Below are 14,799 nucleotides of genomic sequence, written 5' to 3'. Positions count from 1 at the left end.
GCATCAATACCCTTTGAAAATATATTCGGTCAAGTGACCATCTAAACCAAGACATCAAAAAATATGCTCAATTTTCAAGGCATGTATCCATTCCACTTTGCTTCCTCAGTTCCACTCGACAAAACGAAGTTTTCAATCTGTGTGAGTCTCCCTGGCTGTGAAACCACCATCACTACTCAAATTTACCCCCCCCCCCCCCAAAAAAAAAAATCCAACCCGTCACATAGAACAAAATCAATCATGAGACTAATCAACACATTAAGTTGATCATGTTCAAGACCAAACCCGAACCACCATACACTACTCACACATCCAACCAACCCCACCCCGAAGATTTTTTGAAACACACTCCTCGCTGTTATCAAACCAAAATAAAGTAAGAAACCACACACATAAAAGAAGATTCATGAATACATTAATATAGATTATGAGGTAAGATATTTATATATTGTATGTTTTTTATTCTTTAACTAGCATTTGTCTCCTCTCCGCTTCGCGTGGAACACATACGATGTTTTGCTTACTATGGTCTAGTCACACAAAAGGAAAGTACTATTATTTATCATTTTATTGTTTTATGTATATGGTTTTCCGCCGGGGGGGTGGGGGGGGAGATGGAACTTACTGACATACAGAAGATTTATCATTTTATTGTTTTGTGTGTACGGTTTTCCAATGGATGGGGGGGGGGGGGGATATGGAACTTACTGACATACAGAAGATTTATCATTTTATTGTTTTGTGTGTACGGTTTTCCAATGGAGGGGGGGGGGGGGGGAACTTACCGACATACGGAAGTCTAGGGACCAAACCTGCAAACATGACAATATGAAAAGTTGAAGGGGTGGAAATTATGGTTATTCATAATTGAGGGGAGGGAGTGAAAGTGATATATTACGAAGTAGATGGGTAGAAAGCGCCCTTCTACAAAATAAAGGGAGGAAATTACCAATATATGAAAGTCTAGAGACAAAATATGCCAATATAAGAATTTTGATGGCCAATTATGAAATAAAAAAATCGAGGTGTTGCCAAAGTGTGTGAAATAAGAAGTTTTTATGGACCTATTATAAAAAAACAAATTCTACTATAGTACTATTCAAAAATGGGTTGTTTTTTGTTTATATATAATAATGTTGGAACTTGGATTGATAATCATTTTGAATTTGAAGTTCAAATTAAAATATTTTTTTGTGAATTTATAAAAGGATAAATGTTGGAAATTTGTACTTATAATTAATCTTTGCTTTAAATTACAACTTCCATGAAAGAAATTAGTCATTTTTGGTAGGATTTTGTGATTTAGATTAAATATTGCGATCATTTGCTTTAAATTACGACTTCTATGAAAGAAATTAATCATTTTTGGTAGGATTTTGTGATTTAGATTAAATATTGCGATCATGATATTGTAAAATAAAAATGATTTTTGGTAAAATCTCATTCTACACAACCTTAATTTAACATGATAAGGTGTTGCTTTCTTAGGCCCTGTTTGTTTATCTCTTAATTGCAAAATTAAGAGGTAAGGTCTTAAAAATTCAAATTTAGATTGTTTGTTTGTCTCTTATTTTTTACCTTTTAAAGTTCTAAATGTCTCTTAAATATTCAGATATTAAACCAAGTTTGAATTTAAAAAAACACATGTTTTCCTATTATACCTTAAACAATCGACGGACACCTTCACCAAACCAGCGCCCCATCTTCTTCTTCAGTCTGTGTGCGAGGTTCTTTCCCTTTCCCCTCACCAGGTTCTCCGACAACGCCGCTGTAACGACGCCGCCACACCCTAATGTCGTTGTCACCTCTATCTCCAACATTCCAGTGTCTTCCTTCTTTCCCCCCAAACTCGATAATTTTACTGTTTTTATAAATTGTTTGGTCTGAAAATCAATGGTGCCTAATCGAGTATCAAAATTTTCTTTTCTTCTTCATCTGGAAAGAAATTGAATTCAACATATTAGGGTTGTTTTGGTTTTTTTTAGATGGGTATGATTTGGTCGATTTTATGTTCAAATCAGATTGCATGACTTCATTACAAAGTGAGGTGTTTAAACTTGAGAAGACCATTAGCAGCAATCACACAATGCTATTAGCTCTTTATTTCAAATGTTTATTATGTTCCTTAGTTGTGTTTCCAATATCAATCATGTATATTTTGATCTGCTTTTCTGCACCATATTTGTTTTGACTGCATTACTATCTTACAGTTTTATGTGGAAAGCCATTGGAAAGAGCATGGACAACCTGCTCTTCAATTGATTTGGCAGAAGATAAATATACCATCTTTGGTGTACATTCTTGAAATCTGATCTGTTTGATAATCTGATGCTGAAATCTTAATACTTGAAACAATTATGAACTAGGATTCTAAATTTTTTGTTACGAACTCTCATTATTAGTTTGTGTATCTGTTGCTAATGGACAATTTTTTGCTTAAATGAATGATTTCTATTGATTTGTGCTTAAAAGTTTTGGTTAATTTTCTATTGATAAAAGAGTGATAAATTATATGGTTGTTTCTTAAGTGTGCAAGAAGTAGAAAGTTTTTGGTTCACTAGTTGCACAATGGATTGAAAAAGTATTTTTTTATTTGGCTATTGTATGATGTTTATGTTTCCATGGATTGAAAGAAGTGAATTTCGAAGAATTTATGTTTAATCTGGTTATATTGTATGATTTTTATGTTACAATGGATTGAAAGAAATGAATTTGAAAGAATTTATGTTTAATTTGGTTATATTGTATGATAACTTGATTTATGCTAAATTTGGATTTTATTTGGTGTTTATATTTTTTTCTTATAATTATTTAAGAAATTAATTAGGTTATTTTATAAGCAGACACTTGAATTCAACAAACAAATAAAACAGAAGGGTAAAATGGTTATTTATAATTCAACACAACAATTCAGATGTACCAACCAAACAACATGTTAAACATTCAGCTTTTAAAATTTCAAACCCTCTTAGAAATTCAAATGTTTTAAATTTTTTATCAAATAACCTTTTAATATGAAGTTGACATAAGAAGAAATTATGCATTTAAACGTTTGACATACGTGGGCCTTCTAGAAGATTGATTAGTAGGTGACCACTCTTAAGTGTGTTTGCTTGAATAAATCTCTTTAAAACAACAGCTCTAAATTGAATTCTAAAGAATATTTTGTTTAATATTGTATATTTATGTTATATTTAAAACTGTATTTTAATTATAAAAGGTCTAGTGATTAATTTTGTACATAACTTTGTTCTTCTATAAAATTATATAGAAATTTAAAAACTTGTGGATCACGCTTAGCATCGACAATATTTTATAGCAACTTTCTAATGTTTTAAATTCTTTAAATTTAAAGTAATAAAATGAAAAAAAGAAAAAAAAAGAAAAAAGGAAACAGAACAACTCAAATAAGAAGCTTTGGAATTTATTGTTGTTGAAGAATTTGACTTTTCAATTATTGGGGATTAGAATTTGAAATTATTAAATTTGATTTTGATTTATAAATGTTATTTATGGATTATTTGGTTGGATGAAATTTATTAACAAAGAAATCAAAAAAGAATTATATCACGCATAAATATAATATATAATTTTAATTCTATTTCTACTAGCCCTGTCGAAAATACCCGATACCCGAATTACCCACCCGATTTTTTTGGGTATCGGGTAAATCGGGTATCGGGTAAATTTTTCCGGGTAATCGGGTTACCCGATTTTTTTCGGGTCGGGTAAATGGTACATTTTTTGGGTTTCGGGTATACCCGAATTACCCAAATTATTTTAAAAATTCATTTTTTTTTGTAGAGCTTGTACTATATAGTAGGTATTTGATCACACTTAAACTAATATCATTATTATAAAACATAAATATATTTATTATGACAATACGACACTAACAATATTAAAAGTAATTTTTATATATCATCACGTTCTTTAAAACTTAACTGTTTTCTATATTATAGTTTTTATTACAACTAACAAACTCATTATCTTGACGAAACTTTAGAACATGACAAAACTTATGACTACATTTATCTTAAACATTTTAAACTTTTAAATTAAGATCTTTAGGTATTTGTTTTTTTAACATCTTATTAGATTAGATTAAGTCGTTAAAAAAATACTTGATATCGCATGTATTATTGAGTAGAAAATCTCAATGTTCAAAGCTTGAGTAACTTCGTTTATGTCTCGTTTGTTTATATAAACAAGACTAATAAAGCACGACGTATTTATTTCATTAAATTTATTTTTAGGTGAAATTCAAAAAAAAATCATATATTTCGGGTAATACCCGAATTACCCAAACCCGACCCGATACCCGAATTACCCGAATTTAGTTTGGGTAGGGTAATGGGTAATTTTTCTAACATGAAAAACCCGAATTACCCGAAACCCGAAAAAATTACCCGTTCAACACCCCTAATTTCTACTACATATATTATTTAATCACGATTAATGATTTTTTTTTACAGAAGAAAACTTATTAGTAGCTCTTTAAAACACTACTACTAATAAACTATAATTTTAGTTATTTTTCATTAAGCATTAATAAATTATCAAAAGTTATGGAGATTGAAAAGTGTACACTGTAGATTTTATTCCATTCAATTCTAGAATGAAAAAATTGCTAAAAATCGAAGAAACCAAAGTTGTCAAAATCAAGATCTTACTTAAGATCGTTTTAATTTTTGCAAGATGGTAATAATAAGATCGAATCAAGATCTAAAAATCATATCAAAATGAACTCGTATTAAAAAATAACCACAAAATAGTGGATGTGAAGTATATATATTATGACTTTATGTTTATTAAGACATTGATAGAGTAAATAAATTTAACTTCTTAAGCATGAAACATATCTCTTATTGTTACAAACCGTAAAAATTAAGAAGAAAACAACTTAATTTCAAAAAACAAATATCATTTTGATCATATACAACTAAAGATATAAGATCAAAAGGAGATTTTTATAAGTGTGTTCTGCCTAATTCGAGAAGAATCCATGAAATTGTGATGCTCTATAAGACTTGTTGCAACTTGTGATGCTTGATTTTAAGTTGAATAGAAGATTTTTTTTTTTTTTTTGATACTCAACAATATATTAAAACTAAAGAGGTGAGATCAGGATCGTAGTATGATCGGGATCATTTTTTTAATTGTAGGATCTTAAAATAGTAAGATGTTAAAGATCAAAATCGGATTTTGACAACCTTGAAAGAAACTATATATTTCTAAAAACTATATATGTTGCTATTAAACAAAACATGTAGTTTTTCATGATTTGATCTATTATTTCCATCAAACAAAAAGGTGTTTCAAAATAAATACAAGCAAGAGGTCGAAGTTGTCGATGACATTCAATCATTATCATTCCTTTCGATTCAACATAGAGACAAGAAAAAAACGATGCACTTTCATGAATAGATTGCAATTGTAATTCTTTATATTAAGTAGTGAAATGCTAATCAAATTCAAGTATAGGTGTATTTTGTTTTGGAACTCACTCAACACTCAACGGTTGTCATGTATGACATCTACTACGATACTCTAATGTATGATATTTATTATATAATATACTTAAGGCATCCATAACAAGAGTTTTTTTTTTTTTTTTTTTTTTTTTTGAAGAATCTTTTCAAACCAAAAGCTCTTGAAATTTGATAAAAAAAAATAGTGGATATGCTTTTTCAAGTAGCTTGTTAGTTAACAAGCTCTTGTCATATGAGTTTTTTCAATGATTTAGTGAGTCGATTCTATAAATTAGCAATTGAAAAAGCTTTCGTTATGGATATAATATGAGTTTCTTGATCATTTAATGTTTTTTTCATGAAAAAATCCAACAAAAACCTCATATCGACGTTAGTCTTTCTAGATTTTTTTTTCTAATTTTCACATTAATAATACATGGGTGCTTACAAAAAAAAGTCCAATTGAATGAATCATTTGATTCTCTCTCCAATATAATAGTACAAAAAACTACCTTATTCTCTTCTATTTTGAGATCTTAAATACGATTAGTCAATAATCCAATATTTTTTAAATTAACAATGTCTTAAATCAAGTCTCGAAAGAAAATATATGTTGTAGAGTAGCCGTTATACAATAGAGAATAGTAGTTTGATGACCAACGTACGTTTGTAGTTGGTAATCATACAAATGTTAAGGTTGCGTTTAGTTACGGAAAAACACTTTTCATTTTCCGTTTTTTGTTTTCCTTTTTCGATTTTCGTTTTCCGTTTTCATTTTTCATTGAAAAATTTAGAAAACGCGTTTAGTTAAACTTATTCATTTTTCATTTTCAGTTTTAGAAAATTAGAAAACGTGTTTAGATGTGTATTTTTCTATCGGTTTTCATTTTTAAAAAATGGTAGCGGTGGTAAGGTGTGGGTGGGGGCGGTGACGGTGATGGTAGTGGGTCAGCGGCGGTGGTGGTGATGATAGGCGATAGTGGTGGCGACGGCAATTGTGTCAGTGGTGGTGATGACAGGCGGCAACGGTGGTGCTGGTGCTAGTGACGGGTTAGTAGTGATGGTGGGTATGTATGTGTATGTGTGTGGGTTGGTGTGTGTGTGTGTGTGCGGGTGGGTGTTTGTGTGTGGGTGGGTATGTATGTGTTTGTGGGTGTGTGTGTGTGTGTATGTGTGGGTATGTATGTATGTGTGTGTGTTTGTGGGTGGGTGTGTGTGTGGGTTGGTGTGTGTGTGTGTGAGTGGGTATGTATGTGTGTGTGTTTGTGGGTTGGTGTGTGTGTGTGTGTGTGCGGGTGGGTATGTATGTATGTGTGTGTGTGGGGGGGGGGGGTAGGTACAGGTGGATGGGGTGGAGTAGGTGTGTGTTTATAGAAAAATTTTGGAATTAGAAAAATGTGGAAAACAATGATTATCAGTTTTCCAAAATTTTCCAACTTCTTTGCAATTTTAGAAAACGGAAAATTTTCATTTTCCGTGAAAAATTTAGAAAAATAGACGAACTAAACGCGTTTTTAAAATTCTCATTTTTCTTGGAAAATTTTTCCGGAAAACGACTCATTTTTCCACAACTAAACGCACCCTAAGTTTTTACCTTTCAAGTCTTGCATCTGGGAAACAATGGACATTCATGATCATGAACATGACTTGAATACTACTGATAATTTACAAAATTTGCTTTAGAGTGCAAAAAATCTATGAAGATAATTAAATATATAGAGTGGCTGAAGTTTTTTAGATGAAAATTATTGAAGTTGTTTTCTTCTAGAAGATTTTAAACACCAACCCATCATTAATGTTATGTAAATCCTAACAAATGTGTTTGACTGGTTCTACGTTAATCTTTGTGGGGTTGGATTGACAGTTAGGGTTAGTAGTTGGTTGAAAATGCATGTTGACTACTTCTATGTCAAATCTTAGGTAAAACAATGTTTCTTGAATATTTCTACATATCTATGTATTTTTTATAGAAGGGTCATATGTATCCTCAATGAATGTTGTTAGTAATTAATATTTATCTTGAACAATATAAAATTAATTTTTTACTATTTGTACCATATCACTTTAATCACACGTCAAACTCTTTATATTTTATATATAGACTCTATTCGACAAAACTACCTGAAAACTTATATTTATGGAAGCTGTAGCTTTGTATTTGTATAAGCAAAAGTAACTGAAAACTTTTAAAACATATAAAATTACATAAAACATCTTTGTGAAATATAAAATATAAACATAATTTTAAAAATAGTGATCGCAAATATATAAAAAGTTTTTATGTTTGAACATTGCATGGAGTAGCTTGTGCACTTGAAGCCTTATGTTTTAAGCTAAAAGTTGGAAACTCTCAAAAATTGCATTGCATGTTGAACACATCCATTATACATAATACGCTAAGATCATTATTATTTATTGTCTCTAATCCAACTATTTCTCATCTTAATTTGTCCCACCTTGTTATAAAAAATATCCGAGGATCACCCATTCCAACCAATTGTAGCTTGTTTGCAAATTCGTTGACCCAACATTTGGAAAAATGTATAATATATAAGAGACCTTCTGATTGGTTGTTGACAAAGAGGCTTGGCTGTTGGTTTGATTGATGCCAATGATTATTACATAAAGGAATCCAACTTCCATTCCATCATTCCATCATGCACATTCTTACCCTCATCATTGGTTTGACGGATTCAATCCCACTATACATAGGAATCCAACTTTTATTCACAACTCAACCTTTGTTGAGTAAATTACACGAATGGTTCCTATGGTTTGAGGTAATTTGCGTGTTTGGTCCCTTACTTATTTTTTTAACTCGGAAGGTTCTTATGGTTTGTTTTTGTTACGCGTTTGGTCTCTACTATTTATTTTTGTTACGCGTTTGGTCCCTATCTTATCTAAAAAGACTATTATTTAAAGAGGTAAAAATGATGGGGTAGGTGAGGTAAGGTGAGGGGGTGGGATTAGGGGTGTGTTTATTTAGATAAATTAAAAAAATCAAGGGCATAATAGTCTTTTTAGGTAAGATAGGGACCAACCGCGTAACAAAAACAAACAGTAGGAACCTTTCGAGTTAAAAGAATAAGTTAGGGACCAAACGCGCAAATTACCCTAAACCATAGGGACCATTCGTGTAATTTACTCAATATTTTACCAAACAATTAGACCTTACAAAAATAATTACAATCACTAGAAAAGTGGAAGGGTATTGAATTTAATCCTACCTTTTGCAAGCATAGAATGGAAACAACAAAACGTCATTCATTTGTAATTTTATAAATATGGATTTAAAACCAAGACTATAAACCCTTTCAAAACAAAACTCATACAATAACTATATGTGTTTTCAAAGCCATTGTTTATGCTCACGAATGTGCAATGTTCAATCCTACTTATAAATGATAAACTTGTGTGTTTAAAAACCAAGTTTTAATCTTCTAAATCCTCATTTTGAATATTATAGAAGAGTAACCTATAAATGTCCTTCATTTTATTTTCAAAATCATCGATTTCTTTCAATTTGTGTATTCTAAAAAGGAATGATGTGATTGTTTGAATTCTTATAGGCTCTTTGCTAATCAGTCAGATTCCTGTTTTGAACATATTGTTGAATACACATTCAACTCAAACAAAAAATAGCTAACCAAAAACCGATAAAATACATAAGAGATTTCATTTTCTCGATTGATAAAAATCTTGAAAGGGTACACAATAGTGACCAACATGACATTGACCAAAGTCAAAATGTTCACATTCATCACCACCCTCATATTCGACATACATTTCTCTTTGTTTCTTCTATCTTTTTTTAAACTTCAATCCCTTTTTTCTTTGTCATTATTGTCTCTATTTCGATTTTACATCTCAACATAACATTAACACCAACATCTTTACATAATTCCAACTTTTTTTGTTCGTTTGGATTTTCTCAGTTTTTCAGCAAACAGTTCGACCATAACACATGGATGCGATGTAGAGGTTTTTCGACCATTTTTCCTTCAAAATAAACACACAATCATTACTTGAACGATGAGTAAATAATATATAAGAAAAGATTTGATTTTTATTTTTTATTTTTTTACCTTGACATGAGTGCTAGGGAAGGCAGATGTTCTTAAAGTTTCTTGAGTCTCATCCATCATTTTACGCCTTGGGATACTCAAAATAAAAGCAGCTTGATCAGGTGTGGCAGCCATAGATGTTATCCTGTACCCACTTTCCCATCTACGGTGTATTCCTTCACTTGGGTAAAGAAAATCAAGCTCCACAACCTATTTTTCAATTTTTAATTTTAAACCATTATTATTAGTATTTTATATGTCAACAAAAAAAAAAAAAAAAAGGAAATTAGGTTGCTGTATAATACCTGTTCAGAGAACCCTGCGTTTCTTGACATGACAACACCCCAACGACTGCCAGCTGTCGTCATGGAAGTCACATGGAATCCTTCTTTCCATTTTTTGCTAATCCATTTGAATGGAAACGATTCACTCACTTTGTATGATTGTTGAGTGTATGGCGTTCCTAAAAAAAAATTATTAAAACTATTTTATTTTCTTTTTCAATAAAATTAAAATCATAATAATTAAAATAGAAAAGAAAAAAGATTTATCTAACCTTTAGACATGACAACCAATGAGCTTCCATTAGCAGCCCCAGCTATTGAACTGATGTAAAAATTCTTCTCCCACTGTTCCATAATCCAGTCCTGAACAATAATGTAAAGAAACTTGGTGTTAATAATAATTAATGAAATGGAGGAAATAGACATGAAAATGACTAAAATAACCTTGTGAAGAAAGACAGGAGAAACTTCATAAACTTGGGAACAGAATCCTGTTCCTGCGTCCATAATTAAAGCCCAAAGATTTGAAGCTGAAGCCACACAGCTGATGTATAGACCATCTTCATTACCCTTATCCACATGTTGAACAAGTCTCGCATCAGCTACATTATAATGATATCTGCAAATCAAATCAAAATCAAATCAATTATCTTTTTTTTTTAATGAAAAAGAAAAACAAATTCATACCTTTGTTTCATTGGGCGACGTGCATTGTAAACAGAAATCCATTGTGTAGCAGGACTACCTAATCTTACTTTCTTTTTTGGTTGTTCATCTTCTTCTAAATTAATAAGCAATCTTCCCCTTTTTTGTCCCACCTGATAAAAATAAAAATATAAAAAACCACTTTTTTTTTTTTTTTTTTTTTTTAAAATGAAATTTGTGTACCTTGAGTGCCCCATCGATTCTGATTGGTCGTAGTGATGTAACGGGTTCAATAAGGCTCTCAAATAAAGAAATTAATTTAGAATAATTTGGCTCTTCATCAAATTTCATATTTGTAACAGCTTCAAGAAAATGTTTAAATGGTGCAGGACAAAAACAACACATCAACTCGGGTGATGTTGCCATTTTCTTTTTACAAACAAGAAAACTCTTGTTGTCTCCCTGTAATATAAAATAAACTTAATTAATGTGCTAATGTTAGAAAAAAAAAAAACAAATCTAGAGTGAAAAGACGAAATTGACCTACCTGGTAACCTTGCCATGGTAACCTTCCTTTAATGAGAAATATTAATGTGTATGCAAGTGACTCAAGGTCATCTCTTCTACTTCCTGTTCGACCTAAATGTGCATGCACACTTGCATATCTTATTGTCCCCCTAACAAAATTTACATTAAATTAAATCACATTAGATGTTATAAATAAGCTTTTAAAATAATTTTATATTCACAAACCTAAATATATCTGGTCGTTGATCATACTCAACGTGTTGACTAGAAGTTGAATCTTTCCATTTTGATGCTGAAAAAAGCAACAAAAAACGAGTTAATGATACTTCAACATAATTAATGTCATTGTAGTTAAAGGGGAATTATTAATTAAATAAAGTTGAAAGCATACCTAAACCAAGGTCGATAAGATATAGTTTCTTTTCATCCACAGTTCCTGGTTGACCAAGTAAGAAGTTTTCTGGCTTCACATCTCCATGAACAAACCTTTATAATAATATTATTGTATAAAAAAAGAGTGTCATTAAATGTGTTGGTAGATATATAGATTGTTCAAGTTAGCAAGAAAGATTAGATTTAGATATGACTTTGAATTACCCTTTTGAGTGAAGCTTCTCAAGAATTGATATCGACTCAACAGCAATGCAAGCCACCATACTTGGTGACATTCTGAATAAAAAAAGCAATTAGCAAATAGATATAGATTTATCATTTATGTATGTAAGAAGTATGTATGTAAAGTGAAGACTATTATCTTACGATTGGCCTAAAGAGTTCCAAACATCCCAAAGACTTGGTCCAAGAATGTCCATGACCTAAAAAAGATTCATAAATTCTCATAAAGATAGAATTTTTATACCAAAAATGAAAAAAGCAAGACAAATTTCAAAGTCAAAAGTCAAAACTCACCAGAATGTAAAAGTCACCTTGTCGACCCTTGTAGTGAACCCATGGAATCCCATAACATCCATTCAATGAGCTTTTTTTTGTATTAAAATGTTTCAATGTATTAGATCTCAGCTTACAAGGTTAAACATGGAATTATGTAAATGTTTTGGGAAAGATATGATATGTACCTGTAAACTTGCCACTCATAAGGAGGACCATAGTTGCAACCTTTACTATTGCGATGCTCAAACTTTAATGCTACCTATAAAAGTAAAACAAAAAAAAAAAGATCAAAATTGTAACACAAAGAGCTAGTTATTATAAAAGATAAAAGACCTTCATTTATCAATTATTGTTTCAACATGTACCTCAACTGCATCTGGCCCTGTTCTTTCTGTTCCACCACTTAACCTCCTCCCAACATAAACCTGTCCAAAACCACCTTTCCCCAACTTTCTTTCCACCTTATATATAGGAGAATTTCCCACTTGTACCTTCATCATAAACAAAAACACCACACATTATGAGTTTTCTAAAAGGGGAAAGTTAATCTCAAAGAAAGAGAAAAAAGAAATACCCTTTCGGGAACAGGAGTTGAGTTGCCTTCTTCCTCAACACCCATAACTTTATCAGCACCACCACTTCCACCTTCCATGGCAATGTCTTTATCTGCAACTGTGTCTAGTCTAATTGGAGCTTCAGGGATAATATCACAAGGAGGTTCAGGGTCCAAATCAATCAACCGAACACCTCTACCTCTACCACCAACAGTTGGCCTCACTGGTAATGCCGCTACAGGCCCTTTGGCTACACCTGCAGCATCACCGCCTCTTCCCCTTCCACCACCACCACCACCAGTCTTTCTTCTAGGTCTGGTTTGGGTTGGTGGGGCGGTGTTTTCTGCTTGATTGATTGGTTGAGTGGCAGGCTGAAGATCACCAAGCCGTTTTGATCTCCTTGCTCCACTTCGAAGTTGTGGCATCGTCACCCATGCAAATTAGATCCAACTCATAACCCTAGTGTCGCCTTTTTTTAGCCTTCAATTAGCTACATAAATGAAATAAAACTGATGTGAAAAGATGAACAGATTGAAAAAATGAAAACAATGTCGCTAGTGGAAACACTATCATTTGAATCGGATGAACAAATTGCAACAATGAGAGTGAGAATTTGCTAAATCGGAAAGTGATATATGTCAGATTTATACTATTTTTAGCAAAAGGACTTGTAGATTATCACGAGGATTCTACATTCTGCTACAAGTTTGATTCTTTTGGAAAGAAAATATCTCCAGGAGATTGTAATCCAACGGCATACAGCGTATAAATCCGTCTGACTAAAGAATCATTTTGAATCCAATTAAATTTACTCCATAAACGCATAGAAACATAAGCAAATCCCTGACGAAACAGTCCGAATCGAATTTGAATGAGAATCGGAGAGAAAATCATTGACGAATCAAACCGTCAGATTACGTCGTAGCTCATGAGAACTACTTTATCCGATCATCGAAAATCTTATGAACTCAAAACATTATCCGTATGTTTAAAATTAATTAAAGCGAAAGTATTTCAAATAATAATTAAATAATCAAAAGGCAGATCGACCGCACCTCAAGAACTGCAAAATCAAGATGATCGGATCCAAATGCTTGATCAATCGGCGAATTTCACATGAAAACCTAACTTTTATGACTCGATCGGCTGTCAGATCCTTCCAGTAAACTCCATGATAACAAAAAAACAATATCGCCCTGCGTACCGCTTCGTTTTACCTTATCTGTCAAAAATTGAGAGAAATTCAAACTGCTCTGCCACAAAAATGAAAACTTTTGGTTAGTTTAGGGATTCAGGAATGAGAAGAACAGATCAAAGTGATGATCAATTGAGGGAAATGAGATTTGAAACGAAAAATCGTACGAATTGCGATGGGATTGTGTGATTCTTGTTGCGGCTATCGGTGTGTAATGTATTTGTTTCTCTCTCTGAAAGTATTGCTATTGCGGTCTTGCCCTGGTGTCCGAGGCCTTTTTTATATTTATATTAAATAAATAAATGAAAATTAAAATAATTATTTATTTCTTTTTCGGTTTTAGTGTTTCTTTTTCATGAAAATGCAAAAGGGGAAAGTAAAGAATGTGAAGCATGCGACATGTGGCCTTCGATACGACCAATTATTATTCTTATTTTTTTCTAGTCCAAAATTATTATTATTATTATTATTATTATTATTATTATTATTATTATTATTATTATGATTTTTGAGTTCAAACTTTTAAAAATTTTGAGAACAAAAAATAATCACTTGTTTGATGGCTTAAATCAAAAATACTATATTTGTAATTTTGAACAAAATTAATTATAATCATATCTTTGGTTTTCTTAAAGAAAAGCAAATTAAATACAAAAATAAATAATCCTTACAATTCAACCAAACAAATTTAATGCCAAAATGAAAATCTCTCTCTCTCTCTCTCTCTCTCTCTCTCTCTCTCTCTCTCTCTCTCTCTATATATATATATATATATATATATATATATATATATATATATATATATATATATATATATATATATATATATATATATATATATATATATGTGTGTGTTTTGGTCTTCCTTGCCACTCTCTTCTCCATCCGCTACCCTTCAACCTCTCTCTTCTCTTCATGTTCTACTATCAATTATTCGGTGATGTTGCTAAACAAACAATTATTTCGATGCAAAAAGTAGAAATGGTTTTTAGTCATTAGGGCAAAAACGATTTTTCTATTTCTGTATATATTGTTACTCAACCGGATATGATTCCAAAAATTCAAACTTGTTCATTTATGCTTTTGGGTTGAATTGCGAACTTTTTTGTGATTTTTGAAATTGTTTATGAATTTCAAAGTAGTTATTCATCTCATATATATTTTGAA

At 31.3% G+C, this 14,799-nt stretch overlaps 1 protein-coding gene across 2 annotated transcripts; it reads right to left on the bottom strand.

Moving 5' to 3' along the window:
- Positions 1-9,133: 9,133 nt before the first annotated feature.
- LOC145000130 (casein kinase 1-like protein HD16) lies at positions 9,134-13,902 on the bottom strand. 2 transcript variants are annotated; one of them, XM_078959289.1, is made up of 18 exons: positions 13,800-13,902; positions 13,493-13,685; positions 12,458-12,927; positions 12,249-12,374; positions 12,069-12,142; positions 11,902-11,971; positions 11,752-11,807; positions 11,590-11,661; positions 11,384-11,478; positions 11,218-11,284; positions 11,012-11,141; positions 10,708-10,926; positions 10,507-10,637; positions 10,264-10,438; positions 10,092-10,182; positions 9,841-9,998; positions 9,557-9,745; positions 9,134-9,470 (listed from the first exon to the last, which is right to left on the bottom strand). In XM_078959289.1, exons 3-18 carry the CDS (start codon positions 12,860-12,862, stop codon positions 9,411-9,413), a joined length of 2,118 nt encoding a protein of 705 aa, XP_078815415.1. In that variant the 5' UTR covers positions 12,863-12,927; positions 13,493-13,685; positions 13,800-13,902; the 3' UTR covers positions 9,134-9,410. The 2 variants fall into 2 exon arrangements, with proteins under 2 accessions (XP_078815415.1, XP_078815416.1); XM_078959290.1 differs by having other exon boundaries at positions 13,493-13,690; positions 13,800-13,893.
- Between the last annotated feature and the right edge of the window lie 897 nt (positions 13,903-14,799).

Source organism: Lactuca saligna, chromosome 6 (assembly GCF_052625555.1).
Source record: "Lactuca saligna cultivar CGN05327 chromosome 6, ASM5262555v1, whole genome shotgun sequence".
Taxonomy (NCBI): domain Eukaryota; kingdom Viridiplantae; phylum Streptophyta; class Magnoliopsida; order Asterales; family Asteraceae; genus Lactuca; species Lactuca saligna.
Note: the sequence above shows the minus strand (reverse complement) of the source record. Positions and strands in the feature narration are given on the sequence as shown.

Excerpts from the sequence above, each read along its gene's own strand:
- LOC145000130 (XM_078959289.1), bottom strand. The coding sequence starts at position 12,862 with ATGCCACAACTTCGAAGTGGAGCAAGGAGATCAAAACGGCTTGGTGAT. Across the intron at positions 11,808-11,901 it reads AAGGTGACTTTTACATTCTG|GTCATGGACATTCTTGGACC; the intron begins GTGAGTTTTGAC and ends AATCTTTTTTAG. Across the intron at positions 11,479-11,589 it reads GAGAAGCTTCACTCAAAAGG|GTTTGTTCATGGAGATGTGA; the intron begins GTAATTCAAAGT and ends ATTATTATAAAG.